This window comes from Mus pahari, chromosome 14 (assembly GCF_900095145.1).
Source record: "Mus pahari chromosome 14, PAHARI_EIJ_v1.1, whole genome shotgun sequence".
In the NCBI taxonomy this organism is placed as follows: domain Eukaryota; kingdom Metazoa; phylum Chordata; class Mammalia; order Rodentia; family Muridae; genus Mus; species Mus pahari.
This window is the reverse complement of record NC_034603.1, coordinates 38,050,274-38,062,369: the sequence shown is the minus strand read 5'-3', so window position 1 is coordinate 38,062,369 and position 12,096 is coordinate 38,050,274. Positions and strand designations below refer to the sequence as shown.

General features: G+C 52.3%; 2 protein-coding genes across 4 annotated transcripts; one reads left to right on the top strand and one right to left on the bottom strand.

Moving 5' to 3' along the window:
• The first annotated feature begins 3,537 nt into the window (after positions 1-3,537).
• Positions 3,538-7,791, top strand: Slc16a13 (solute carrier family 16 member 13). The gene is made up of 4 exons (XM_021213086.2): positions 3,538-4,104; positions 4,246-4,389; positions 5,260-5,997; positions 6,667-7,791. The coding sequence occupies exons 1-4, from the start codon at positions 3,906-3,908 to the stop codon at positions 6,870-6,872; spliced, it is 1,287 nt and encodes a 428-aa protein (XP_021068745.1). The 5' UTR covers positions 3,538-3,905; the 3' UTR covers positions 6,873-7,791.
• Positions 7,792-8,064: 273 nt separating this feature from the next.
• On the bottom strand, positions 8,065-10,660 carry Slc16a11 (solute carrier family 16 member 11). 3 transcript variants are annotated; one of them, XM_029546246.1, is made up of 6 exons: positions 10,615-10,660; positions 10,280-10,451; positions 9,831-10,177; positions 9,445-9,588; positions 8,494-9,261; positions 8,065-8,408 (listed from the first exon to the last, which is right to left on the bottom strand). In XM_029546246.1, the coding sequence occupies exons 3-6, from the start codon at positions 10,030-10,032 to the stop codon at positions 8,179-8,181; spliced, it is 1,344 nt and encodes a 447-aa protein (XP_029402106.1). In that variant the 5' UTR covers positions 10,033-10,177; positions 10,280-10,451; positions 10,615-10,660; the 3' UTR covers positions 8,065-8,178. The 3 variants fall into 3 exon arrangements, with proteins under 3 accessions (XP_029402106.1, XP_021069470.1, XP_029402107.1); XM_021213811.2 differs by lacking the exon at positions 10,615-10,660 and having other exon boundaries at positions 9,831-10,041; positions 10,280-10,406; XM_029546247.1 differs by lacking the exons at positions 10,280-10,451; positions 10,615-10,660 and having other exon boundaries at positions 9,868-9,957.
• Positions 10,661-12,096: the final 1,436 nt, after the last annotated feature.

Here is a 12,096-nt window from a genome sequence, read left to right as displayed (position 1 = left end):
GAGGAATCCTTTACTGCATGAGCAGCTGGGTTTGAATGTCCCTTGGCCCTCCTTCTTTGAATGTGATTTTTTTTTTGTTTTGTTTTGTGTTGGGACAGCTTCTGGCAAGTGTCCAGATTCCAGAAAGTTCATCTGTCATGGGTGCTTGGCAGCTTTCTTACGTTAGAAAATCTGGGTCTGAGACTCAGACTACCCATCATTCCATTCCTGTGTGGGACCAGTGAATGTACTAGGACTTTACACCGGAAGGAAAGAGGGTTGCCTTCAATGCTGCATTTGTTGTCATTGGGGATTGTTGCTGGGATTATATACTTAAAAGCCTTTGATGGATTGGCCAAAGGCCCCTTCCACTTGAACAAGTTACCAGATAGTGTTACAAGGTTGGTGAGGGCTGCAGTTTCTGGTGTGGAACATGTAGGTAAAGATGTTAGGGATGGAGTTTCATGGTTAGACGGAGTGTCTGGGATGTGAGATAGTATTTGGGAGCCTCGATGTACAGTCCTGCTCCTGCTGCCCTGGGACCTATTTGATTATAGTACTTGGGTAAACGGTAAAACGACTTAAATTTGTAGGGCAGAGACTCCTGAATTAAGGTAGTCCCTGTGGCCAGCAGCTGGGGACAGGTGAGAAAGCCATTCATTCTTCCTGTTCCCATCTAACTCCCCTATCTATCACCTGAATGCAGACTTGAACTGTGTGTGGGGTGAGGGCGCCGACAGAGGAGAGATGGAGAAGGTGACTGGATTTCTGTTTAGCAGACTGGCTGGGCACATGGGAAGTGCCGAGGTGAGATGTTAGATCCTGCAAGATCAGGACCATGGAATAAAGAAGCCCTTCTTTGTGCCATCTGTTGTGTCCTAGGTTTGTGTCTGTGTGTGTGTTGGGGGCAGGGGACCCGGGGACCTGGAAAGAGGTTCTGGAAACTAATAACTTGGATTCTGTGTTCATTGCGCTGTTCCATCCCACCGGTCTTCTATGGTCCTTGCTCTCCATCCCTGCCCCAGCCTTCCGGTTCATTGTGTAGGAACCTGTGACTTCATGAAGTTTATCCGGAACCACCTGCATCCTGCCAGTCTGAAGTCACTTCCTGACAGAGGTGGGGAGGCTTCGAGGAGAAAGTAGGGAAGAACCTGGAAAGTGCATCTGTGCTTGCTCAGGTGCCTAACGCTTGTGAGCAGCCCCACCCCACCTCCTCACACACCACCATCACCAAAGAGGATGGCTAGGGTTCAGGTCCCATAAAAACAACAGAGGCTGGCTACAGCAGCCACAAGGGGAAGGCTGAGTCTTACTGCCTATGTGCCTGCTCCACCTCCCGTTGGTAGCATCTTGGTGTCTATCTAACGTCCAGTTCATGTGTCTTTTCCCATGACTTGTGTGTTCCAGCCCAAGGCCAAAAGTCACCAAGTCTAGTGTCCCCCTCCCTAAGGACTTCCCTCAGATCTCATAAAGACAAGTCGATCTCTGAGGTACCCTCGCCAGCTACAGGCCATGGCTGTGGTGTTTTCTTCAGTCTAATGCTCTTACTTTACATTTCTTCATTTTATACAAGTCCATAACCTAGGTTATTAAAAACAAAAAACAAAAAAAGCAAACTACAGAAACTAAGCAGAAGTTTCTCTCACCTTCCGTTACAGTTTAACCCCTATCAAAAATAAGACCAGCTATAATTACTTATCCTATGTTAAATACACAGACTTACTAGTTTAACCCCTGGCAGCTCTAAAAAGTAGGGAGTGTTCTCTTCAGTTCACAGATGACACCAATTGAGAAATTAAGGATCTTGACCATGTAAAAAGTGGTAAAAATCAAGATTCGGACTGTGATCTGATTCTAAAGACTGGGCTCTGTTGAGATTCAATTATTTTCTATACCACTGCCATATCCCTATTATGAGTCTACTTTTTCTTTTGGTTTTTCAAGACAGGGTTTCTCTGTGTAGCCCTGGCTGTTCTGGAACTCACTCTGTAGACCAGGCTGGCCTCAAACTAAGAAATCCGCCTGCCTCTGCCTCCCAAGTGCTGGGATTAAAGACGCCTGGCCATGAGTCTACTTATAATAAAACTGTAGAACCAAAGAATTTCAGCATTTTATTTTCATTTTATATGCAACTGAGAAATGTACCATGGTTTGGTTTGGTTCTGCTTGGTGCAAGGGACTGAACTCAGGGACTTCCAGGAGAGGCCAAACCCCCTTGGGTTTAGGGAGGGGAGCTTTTCATTTTATAAATCTAATTACCTAATTTATTACTGTGCATGCATGTGTGTTTTCATGTGCACACATCATGGTGTGTGTACATATGGAGGTGAGAGGACAATTCTGTGAAGTCAGTTCTGTCCTTCCACGCTCCAACCCCGTTCCTCTGAAAAAACAGCAAGTGCACTTAACTGCTGAGCCATCCCTCCAGCCCCTACAGTATGATTTCTTAAAAGCACAGCTTCTTATCCCATCTCCCTCTCATTTGCCTCTTTCCCCATTGGTCTGCATATGAATTCTGAGCCCAAGGTTTCAAAGGTCAGAGTCCTGGGGAGCCTGAGGTATAATAAAAGAAAAGCCCAAGTCTTTGCTCTCAGGGGGTGAGGGTGCCTCTAGAGCTCTGGTTAGATAAGGGGCTGACTGCTCTAGTGACCAGGGTCATAGCTCGCCTCTTTCAAGATGTTCAGCATAANANAAAAAAAAAAAAAAAAAAAAAAATGGTTAGGAAGTGGCCAGTACTAGAAGTCTAAGAGAAAGCTTCCAACACCGCTGAGGAAAAAGTAGGTGGTAATGGGGGACTCTGGTGGTGTGACAGCCGCCCTTCCTCTTCCCAGTTATTTTTGGTCTCAGTGACCTGCAAGTTTCCTGCTAGTGGGGTCAGAAACGGCAGGAAAATAATTCTCGTTACAGAAACGAATGCCAGGACTCCCCGGTACGTCACCCGTCCTCGTTCCCCGCCTCCCCGCTTTACAACAGCAATACTGGGAATTAAACCAGGACCAGTTCAATAGGTCCTGTAAACCCCCTTTTAATTATTAAAACAAACAAACAAACAAAATTGAGACAGAGTCTAGCTAAGTTGCCCACGTTGACCATGAGCTTGCCTCTGCCTCCGGAGCAGCTAGGATCACAGTCTGCGCGTTCCTGTCTTCCCTCTTCCTCCGCCGCCGCCCTAGGCTCAGCCGTCTAGAATTTTCAGGGCTTTTCTAGTCGCCCCAGGTGCTCTATCAGTTTGACTCTTACCTCATAACCTATCCCTTCGTACCCACGCTGCCTGGCAATTCTTGGATCCCTCACTAAGCAAGTGAGTTTCTGCCTGGCCAGGACCAGTTTATCCACAACCAGCCCTTTGATGCAAGTCTGGAAATGTGATTGACCCAGCACCCGCAGAACGCTCGCGGTTAGATCCCTTGTCACGTGGGACCTAGCTTCCTCAAGCCCCTCCCTACGCATGCGCCCCTCTCTCCCTGCTGGTCGTGAACAATGCAGTAAAACCCGCCCAGCCCCTCCGGATCCACCCCCTGCTCTGGAGACCTGCATCCTAATTGGCGAACCAAGTGTTGGATGTTGGCCCACTTAGGCAGGTGTTGAATCCTCAAAGATAACATAATCCACAACCAGACTACCTCTCGTTAGGGTTGTGGCGCGAACCTGGTTTTGTTTTCTGGCCTCTAAAGAAATCATCTGGCTGGAGTCTGGATCTCAGCTGCGGGCTAACCCTGCCCTGTGTCGGTGGCAGGTCCCGGTTTATAGGCCTCCCTCCTCTTGGGGAAAGGCGCAGGCGCCACATGCTTTATCAGTAACTTCCTAGCCACCAGCCCCAGCTTAGCGCTGAGCGTCCTGCGGGGTAGGTGGGAGGGCCAAAGTGAGCGGTTTAAAGCCCAGCTCAGGCAGGGGCTCTTAGGAGCTGCCCCTTTGTTCCTTCTGGAATGGTGCGTAGGGCTGAGTCCCCCGACGGGGGCTGGGGATGGATGGTGGTGCTCTCAGCGTTCTTCCAGTCGGCGCTCGTGTTTGGGGTGCTCCGTTCCTTCGGTGTCTTCTTCGTGGAATTTGTGGCGGCGTTTGAGGAGCAGGCAGCCAGAGTCTCCTGGATCGCTTCCATAGGGATCGCGGTGCAGCAGTTTGGGAGTGAGTGCGGCGTCCCGGTGCGGTGGCCTGCCACCCTTGGAGAAAAGAGGGAATTTGGGGACCAGAAAGGGGAAAAGGGTCGGGAGGATGCTGAGGGAGGGTGGCGGAGACCACCTCGCAGAACCTATTCCAATTCCCTAGGCCCAGTAGGCAGTGCCCTGAGCACGAAGCTGGGGCCCAGGCCTGTGGTGATGACTGGGGGCATCTTGGCCGCGTTGGGGATGCTGCTTGCTTCATTTGCTACCTCCTTGACCCACCTTTACCTGAGTATTGGGCTGCTGTCAGGTGAGACCCTGGGCTAGGGTAGAAGTCCAAGACCTGGATCTTAAGCCTCTGGGATTTCACCTTCTTCCACCTCTTTCCAAAAAAGGCTTAGGGAGAACCTATGCCCTGAAGGGAATTCTTAAACTGAATGACAAAGTCAGAGATAATCCAGAAATCACAAGCCCAAACCCATCGGACTGGAAGGTAGAAGGGAGATTGTAATTAAGATTGTGCTAGGTAGCGACTGAAATAGATATCATTGCTTACTTAAAAAAATAATAATGACGCTTTCAATGCTTACACACCCGGGCAATGTAAGATTAATGTAGCCAGAAACAGTAGAAATGGGGCTCTTATTCCAAAGTCCTGTGTTAGTTACTTTAGGAACACTATCTTTTGTCTTCCCAGATCCCATAGAGCAGTGGTTCTCAACACTGTAGGTAGCGATCCCTTTGGGAGAGTTGAACGATTCTTTCATGGGAGTCGCTTAGCAGATGCTCTGACTTCAGATATTTACATTACGATTCAATTCATAACAGTAGCAAAAATACAGTCAGGAAGTAGTAATGAAAATAATCTTATGGTGTGTGTGGGGGGGTGCACCACAACATGAGGAACTGTATTGAAGAGTCAAAACATTAGGAAGGTCAGAAACCACTGTCATAAAGTGTGTTAAGCCCATTTTGCAGATGGGGTGGTTGAGCCTGGGAGAGTGTAAACAGAACACACAAAGTCACACAGCTAGAAAGTGTTAAACACAGCACAGTGACTACTCAGGTCTGTGGGCTTGCAAAGCAGGGGCTAGTCTGCTCCAAGGTTGTGTTGGGATTACTGGGTGTCCTGAGCACCTCCAAAGCCCCCAGCCCCCCCGCCTTGTTCTCCTTTTGACAGGCTCCGGCTGGGCCCTGACCTTCACACCGACCCTGGCCTGCCTTTCCCGTTACTTCTCTCAGCGTCGATCTCTGGCCATGGGGCTGGCCCTGACTGGAGTGGGCATCTCCTCTTTTGCATTTGCCCCCCTCTTTCAGTGGCTGATCAACAACTATGCCTGGAGAGGGGCCCTCTTGCTGGTGTCTGCCCTCTCCCTACACCTGATGGCCTGTGGTGCTCTCCTTCGCCCACTCTCCCTGACTGAAGATGCTACTGTGGGTGGCCCTGGGGCCCAGATCACCTCCCTCCTCCGTCATGGTCCCTTCCTCCGATACACCGCTGCCCTCACCCTGATCAACACTGGCTTCTTCATTCCCTACGTGCACCTGGTGGCCCATCTGCAGGACCTGGGCTGGGACCCGCTGCCTGCAGCCTTTCTACTTTCAGTGGCTGCTATTTCTGACCTCGTGGGGCGTGTGGCATCTGGTTGGCTGGGAGATGCAGTCCCAGGGCCCGTGGCCAGGCTTCTGATGCTCTGGACCACCCTGACTGGGGTGTCACTAGCCCTGTTTCCTGTTGCTCAGGCTTCCTCAACCCTGGTAGTCCTGGCTGTGGCTTATGGCTTCACATCAGGAGCCCTGACCCCAGTGGCCTTCTCCGTGCTTCCTGAACTGGTGGGGACTGGAAGGATTTACTGTGGTATGGGACTGGTGCAGATGATCGAGAGTATCGGGGGGCTGCTGGGGGCTCCTCTATCAGGTAAGAGAAATGGGGTTGCCAACTGGGCCGGGGATGTCATGTTGTCTAGTTCGGGGAAGGAACCAGTTCCACGATGGTATGTGTTAATAGTGCCCTCTAGTATGTAAACTGTACCGCCTGCATAGCCAATCACAACAGTCCTACAGTGAGTTCACAGGAGGACAGAACTGGGGTCTATGAGGGTCTGAGTGGGAAGACAACAGTGAAACTACAGGTTTAGTTTTCAGAAGACCTGGCTTGGCCTAATTCGTCAGTGTCTTGTCTTTTCCTTTGGCCCAGTGGGCCCCTACCCAAATGTTTGAAACATCTGGTTAAAGTTCTCCATGCTTGAGACACCAGAACCTTCTGATCTTTAACATCTCCCCCTTAACTATTAACCGAAGGCTTAAAAGGGCCACGGTTGCCAGAACAACCACACAGATATGCTTGACTTCCTGTGGCTCTCCAACACTGACAGACTGCTTTGGGAACCCTTTCTTCAGGGAGGGTGGCGGCCAAAGTGACCTTTTGAGGCTGTTTAAGAAACTCTAGTCTCATGTTCATCCAGTCCTACCCTGGGAAATCCATCTCTTCCGGGACAGTGGGCTTTCCTTTGCCCACAGATGGGTCTAGGCCATCAGCCCCAGTGTGCAGGTCACCCACGTATGTTTCTCTCTCTCTTGTACCCAGGCTACCTCCGGGATGTGACAGGCAACTACACAGCTTCTTTTGTGGTGGCCGGGGCCTTCCTACTCGCGGGAAGTGGAGTTCTTATCACCCTGCCCCATTTCTTCTCCTGCATCTCAGTTTCTACCTCCAGACCCCAGGACCTTGTGATAGAGGCACTGGATACCAAAATTCCCCTGCCCAAGGAGGAGGGGCTGGGAGAGGACTAACTCCACTCAGAGCAGTGGTCATGGAAACAGAGCTCGGAGGTGCCAGGTCTTTGGCCTCACCAAGGCATCCACAGAAGTACAGTGCCTTAGGATTCTTGTTCCATCTCCTCTGGAGCAGGCGGGTTCCTGCAGTTTATGTGCCAGCCATTCATGTTCTGTTGAGGATTCACCTATCGCCTTTGCTCTCCCGAGCTTCTCTGAAGGCTCCAGGAGATCCCACTCCACTGAGTTCTGAATCAAATCTGAAAGTCAAAGGGCAAGAGTCTTCTCCTGTTTTTATATGTGATAGCTGGTGTCCCTTGTATATAAAACAAATAAGGAAACTGCACAATAATTGTAACCTCAGAAAGAGCTGGGGACCAGGTGCTTTGGGGCAGCTAATAGGGCCATGGCTGAGCCAAGGAGTGGAGATGTCCATGAACTCTGGTGACCCAGAGTCCCTCCCTCTTCTCCACTATTCCTGTGACACGGGGAGATTTTTCAGAGGAAGGCATGTGTATGAAAGAAGGTGGCCTGAGAGCAGAGACTGGAACTGATAAAGCTAATGTGTGACCTAAGAGACTGAGCCTCACTGTGTAGCCCGGGCTGCTCTTGAACTTGAGAACTGGCCTCCTCCCAAGCACGAGGATCCCAGGTGCACACAGCCTTACCCAGATGGAGCTTTGTTCCCCCTAGGCTAACAAAGGCGGATCAAAACGCAAGAAAAAAAAAAGTTTAGGTTGGGGAGCTAGAAAGAAAAGCTCAGCAGTTAAGAGCACTTCCTGCTCTTCCAGTATGGCAGAGCCGCAGACTAAGTGGTTCACAACCACCTAGAATCCAGAGGATCCGATATCCTCTTCTGGTATCCGTGGGGGCAACCCCCCCACACACACACACACGTGAGTAACAGTGAGCTCAGCTTCTATGAGTACTTGCTACTCTCCCTGCTGACCTGCTCACTCCTGGTGTCTACACCCAGCAGTTCACAACTGCCTGTAAGTCCAGCTCTGAGAGATTGGTCCTCTACAAACACACATGAATGAAAGTAATTTTTAGAAGTTAAAGTATGAGGTTTAGGTATGCCCATAACAAACTGGAACTGACTAGCTGACAATTTCTCAAAGCTCCTCTTAAGGCAAGGATTTGGACAAATAAAAACCGGGCAGACATCACTCCTCACCGCCCCGGGGGCTGCTGGGACTAGTTGCTTTCAACTAGTTTTATTTAGATAAGTAGAGATGCTTGGGGTCCAGGTTTGGCTAATGGAGCTCTCAAGAGGGTAAGATAAAAATTCTTTATTAGGGAAGGAGGTCAACCAAGAAAATGGTCAACAGGTGGTATCCCGGATGGAGCCAGCGCCCCCCGCGGAGAGCAGGGAGACTTGTGGAACTGGGAGCAGCTCCCCTCTCTCTGGTGGAGGGGTTGCTGGAGGTGAGGCTGGCCGGCAGGAAGGGAGGGCTCTGGGCAGCCCCATGTAGATGAAACTGCCAGAGAGGATGAAAGAGCTGCACACCAGGAAAGAGGCACTGAAGTCTCCTGTCTTATCCCTTAGGAAGCCTGAGAAGAGGGTAAAGGAATTTAGAAGCCTGGCATCTCAGGGGCAGAAGAGAGTCGTGAGCGAATCCGCGAGTTCAGCCCTTACCTGACAGAGGAGGGCCCAGGAGTCCCCCGAGGCTCATCAGCATCATCACCAGCCCTGTGGCCTGCACCACACCTCCAATGCCCACCAGCCCCGGGAGCACACCGAAAACCAGTGGGGCATAACTCCCGGCACTCAGGCCATAGGCCCCAGCAGCGGCTAGCAGAGGAGCCCCCCAACCCTCCTCTGTCCCCACAGTAGGCACTAGTCCCATTGCCAGTACCCCTAACCCAGTCAGAGACCCAAACACCACCAGAAGCCGCGGAAGGGGCACCCAGCCCTGGTCTGCCAGCCATCCGCTGACCAATCGAGCACAGGCATCTCCCACTGCAGCGACAGCCACCACCAACGCTGCCCCATAACCACCCATGCCCTGATCTAAAGCGTGCGGACCCAAATGCACGTAGGGGACGAAGTATCCGCCCCCGATCAAGGCCGTGCCCAAAGCAAAGACTGAAAAGGCCCGGCGCTTGAACAGACCTAGGCCGAGGGCAGCTAGGGGGGAACGAGGTGGGGCCAGCGGGTCACCAGAGAGAGCTAAAGGTCGTAGCAAGGCGCCACATGGTGTGAGGTGAAGGGTGACAGCGCCAAGGAGGAGCAAGGCACCCCGCCAGCCGAAAGTATCAAGGAGGAACTGCAAGGCAGGTGCCAGGAGCAGTGAGGATGCCCCATTACCGGTGAGCGCCAACCCTACCGCCAAGACCCGACGGCGGGAGAAGTACCGAGAGAGGGTACCCAGGGCTGGGGCGAACACCAGGGCCCAGCCAGAGCCTGCAAATGGATAGGACATGATGAGGGTACACAGACATAGCTTTGCTAACATTCTTTAGCCCCGCTTCTCCTCTGCACGCGCACGCGGACATACACACACACACACACACCGCCTTGTACAGTCCTCTAAGAAGTTCCTGTCCCCATTATCACCCCTTAAGCATACAGCCACCCCATTCTTACCAGCGAGGAGGCCCAGGCCGAGGTAGAGGTGCAGGAGGCTTCGGGCGAAAGCCGAGAAGACCAAGCCAAGCGAGGTTAGGACTCCCCCAACCATCACCACGGGGCGTGCCCCCCAGCGAGTGCTCAGGGCGCTGCCCACTGGGCCTAGAAGGGGGCGGAGTCAACGAAGACATGCCCCGGGACCCCCAAACTGTCCGAAATATTTCTCACTGGCTGTTTTGCCTGGCCTGGTAACTCCTCCCATTGACCTCAAGACCCACTCTTCTAGAATTTGGTTCCACCAGTAACTCTCAGGTTGTCTGGTAATCAAGTCTGCTGTCTCCCATCACTACATCCACGGCCTCTCCACCCGGTGCCCGCCTCCCACCTCGGGGGGCCCCCCTCACTGGCTGCCTGCTGCACGGCCAAGGCCAGGGCGCTGACCCACGCAGTGTCCTGGGCGCTTCGTTCAAAGTGCTCCGCGAGGTCGGGGAGGGCAAGGCCCAGGGAGCGTAAGAGCCCGTAGGAGAGCCCGTTCACGGCGAATGCTGCGGCCGCCACCACCCAGCCCCAGCCCCCGTCCGGGGGTCCGGCCGGCTTGGGGGTCATCGCCGTCTGCTGGGGTGGGGAAACACCTGTGAATGAAGTCTCCACGCCTGGGCCTCCGCTAGGGAGCTGACGTCCCTGAGATCCAGCCTCGGGCTGCTCGCCCAGGGAGGGCACGTCGCCCGGAGCATGGGCGCGGGAACCAGGCCTAGGGATAGAAGTCCTGGGTGCGCGTGAGGTCCTGGGATGGAGGGGCAGCAGGATCCCCCCAGGCCAGGGGCTCATCCTTCCCAAACCCTCTTTCTCTTACCCGACCTCTCCCGGCGTTGGGGGTGGGGAAAGGGCGAAGGTGGGTTCGGCCGGATTTTCTCCGCGCTTTCCGGCAGGCAAGGTTCTGCGGAGCAGCTAGCCAGCGCAGAGATGGAGCCCAACTTGGACCGCTCTCTCTGGTAAACAGAGATCACCACCGGGGCTGGAGCCACCTGGGACACGGGGTGGGGGTGGGGGTGAGAACCGAGGGCGGGGGAAGGAGAGACAGCCAATCCACCCAGGCCTGGCCGAGGCCTGACGCCGAGTCCCACGAGGATTGAATTATCCACACACGAGCCCCAGCCCTGGTTGGGGAACCGCGAGGAGTGAGTGTACCTGGTGGCCGCGCCCCGCCTCTCTCCGCGCCTCTCACGCCGCGGGGCTCACACCCACGCACCTGCCGTCCGGCTACGCACGCAAAAAGAGCCGGGTTACAATCCTTGCCCGGCCGGCTGTCCACGCATGAAAATAGCGGTGGTCTCCAAAACCTAAATGAATTGTTCTTGGTTCTCGGATTTGTTGAGGATCCTGTAAAGCTCCGACATCAAATCACTGGTCTCCAATGGACAATACCAGCATGCCCTCCCTAGAAAGGAAGGCGACTTCTCGGTACCAAGACCTGTGATGTTGCAGGCAGTCTTTACATACTTTGTCATTTCATCTTTACAATATCCCTATGAAGATGGCACTATCTCCATTTTACAAATGGAATAGCTGACCCTTAAAAAGGTTAGGTATACAGTGTACTTACATATAATAATAAATAAATCTTAAAAAGAAAAAAAGATTAGGTAATCCACCCCAAAGCGCTCAGCTAAAACAAACAAGCAAAAGTGGAAATACTTGAATTTGGGTTTATCCTAGTGTGGGAGGATACAGTGAGAACAGACCTAGGAGTGACACAGAGACTGGGACAATTGAGGGAAATAGCTTGGAGACAGATTGACGTGAACTGTCGTGGAAAGGACAGAATCCATGCAGAGCCACAGTGAGAGCAAGGCTGGCTGGGGATAACTGAGCCCTTTGCCACCAGACTCGGGAAAGGCTTGGGCAGGATTTTTTTTTTTTAAGGAAGAATTCAGAGAAATAAACTCAGGTGTTTTTCTTGAAGATGTTAACGAGCATCCTTTAGCAGACCCTACTGCTTTACTTCAGCCATTTGACTGATTTGGTTTAATCATTAAACAATGCCATAGAAATTTCAGCGATTTGCAGGTTGGAGCGTATATCAACCCGTAGCCACAGGATGGCAGTGTTTCCTAATTGATGAGAAAGTATATGCCTAGAAATGGAAGAAACTTAGCTCAGAAGTCGTGAAGCTAGAAGACTAAAGAGCATAGACAGACTTTCAGAAGCACACCACTGTGTTTGGGGAAGGCCTCACAACCATTAAAGGTGAGCCAGGTTACCTTCCCATCCCACACTTCCACCCCGGGGAACCAGCGTCCTCCCTCCTCCGCGAGTCTTCCCTTTTCTCAGGTCTAGGTTTTCGCATAAATGGTTTTTCTGCTGAAATGTCCTAGAACAGAAGACCCTGTAGGTGTGAGTCTCTGCCACAGACACCTTAGGAAAGTGGACTCACTGCATTCACCAGCCAGGAGCTCTCTGTGAAAGTCACCGGAGAGGTGGCACCTGCAGGTACTCAGCCACCAGGGAGGCAGGGAACAACTGGTTGGTTTCTTGAGAAGGCCAGTAAGGACTCTGCTCTTTGTAAGTGGAACCCAGCCAGCCCAAAGGAATGGCTCTCTCCAGAGAGGAGACTATTTCTGGGTTGTACCAAATAATGCTGTGTACTTTGTCAGAACGCAAAATCTAGAG

Coding starts and splice junctions, on each gene's coding strand:
- Slc16a11 (XM_029546246.1), bottom strand. CDS start 10,032: ATGACCCCCAAGCCGGCCGGACCCCCGGACGGGGGCTGGGGCTGGGTG. Junction 9,589..9,830: donor GGCCGTGCAGCAGGCAGCCA/GTGAGGGGGGCC, acceptor GCCCCCTTCTAG/GCCCAGTGGGCAGCGCCCTG. Junction 8,409..8,493: donor CCTGGGCCCTCCTCTGTCAG/GTAAGGGCTGAA, acceptor CCCTCTTCTCAG/GCTTCCTAAGGGATAAGACA.
- Slc16a13 (XM_021213086.2), top strand. CDS start 3,906: ATGGTGCGTAGGGCTGAGTCCCCCGACGGGGGCTGGGGATGGATGGTG. Junction 4,105..4,245: donor CGCGGTGCAGCAGTTTGGGA/GTGAGTGCGGCG, acceptor CCAATTCCCTAG/GCCCAGTAGGCAGTGCCCTG. Junction 5,998..6,666: donor GCTGGGGGCTCCTCTATCAG/GTAAGAGAAATG, acceptor TCTTGTACCCAG/GCTACCTCCGGGATGTGACA.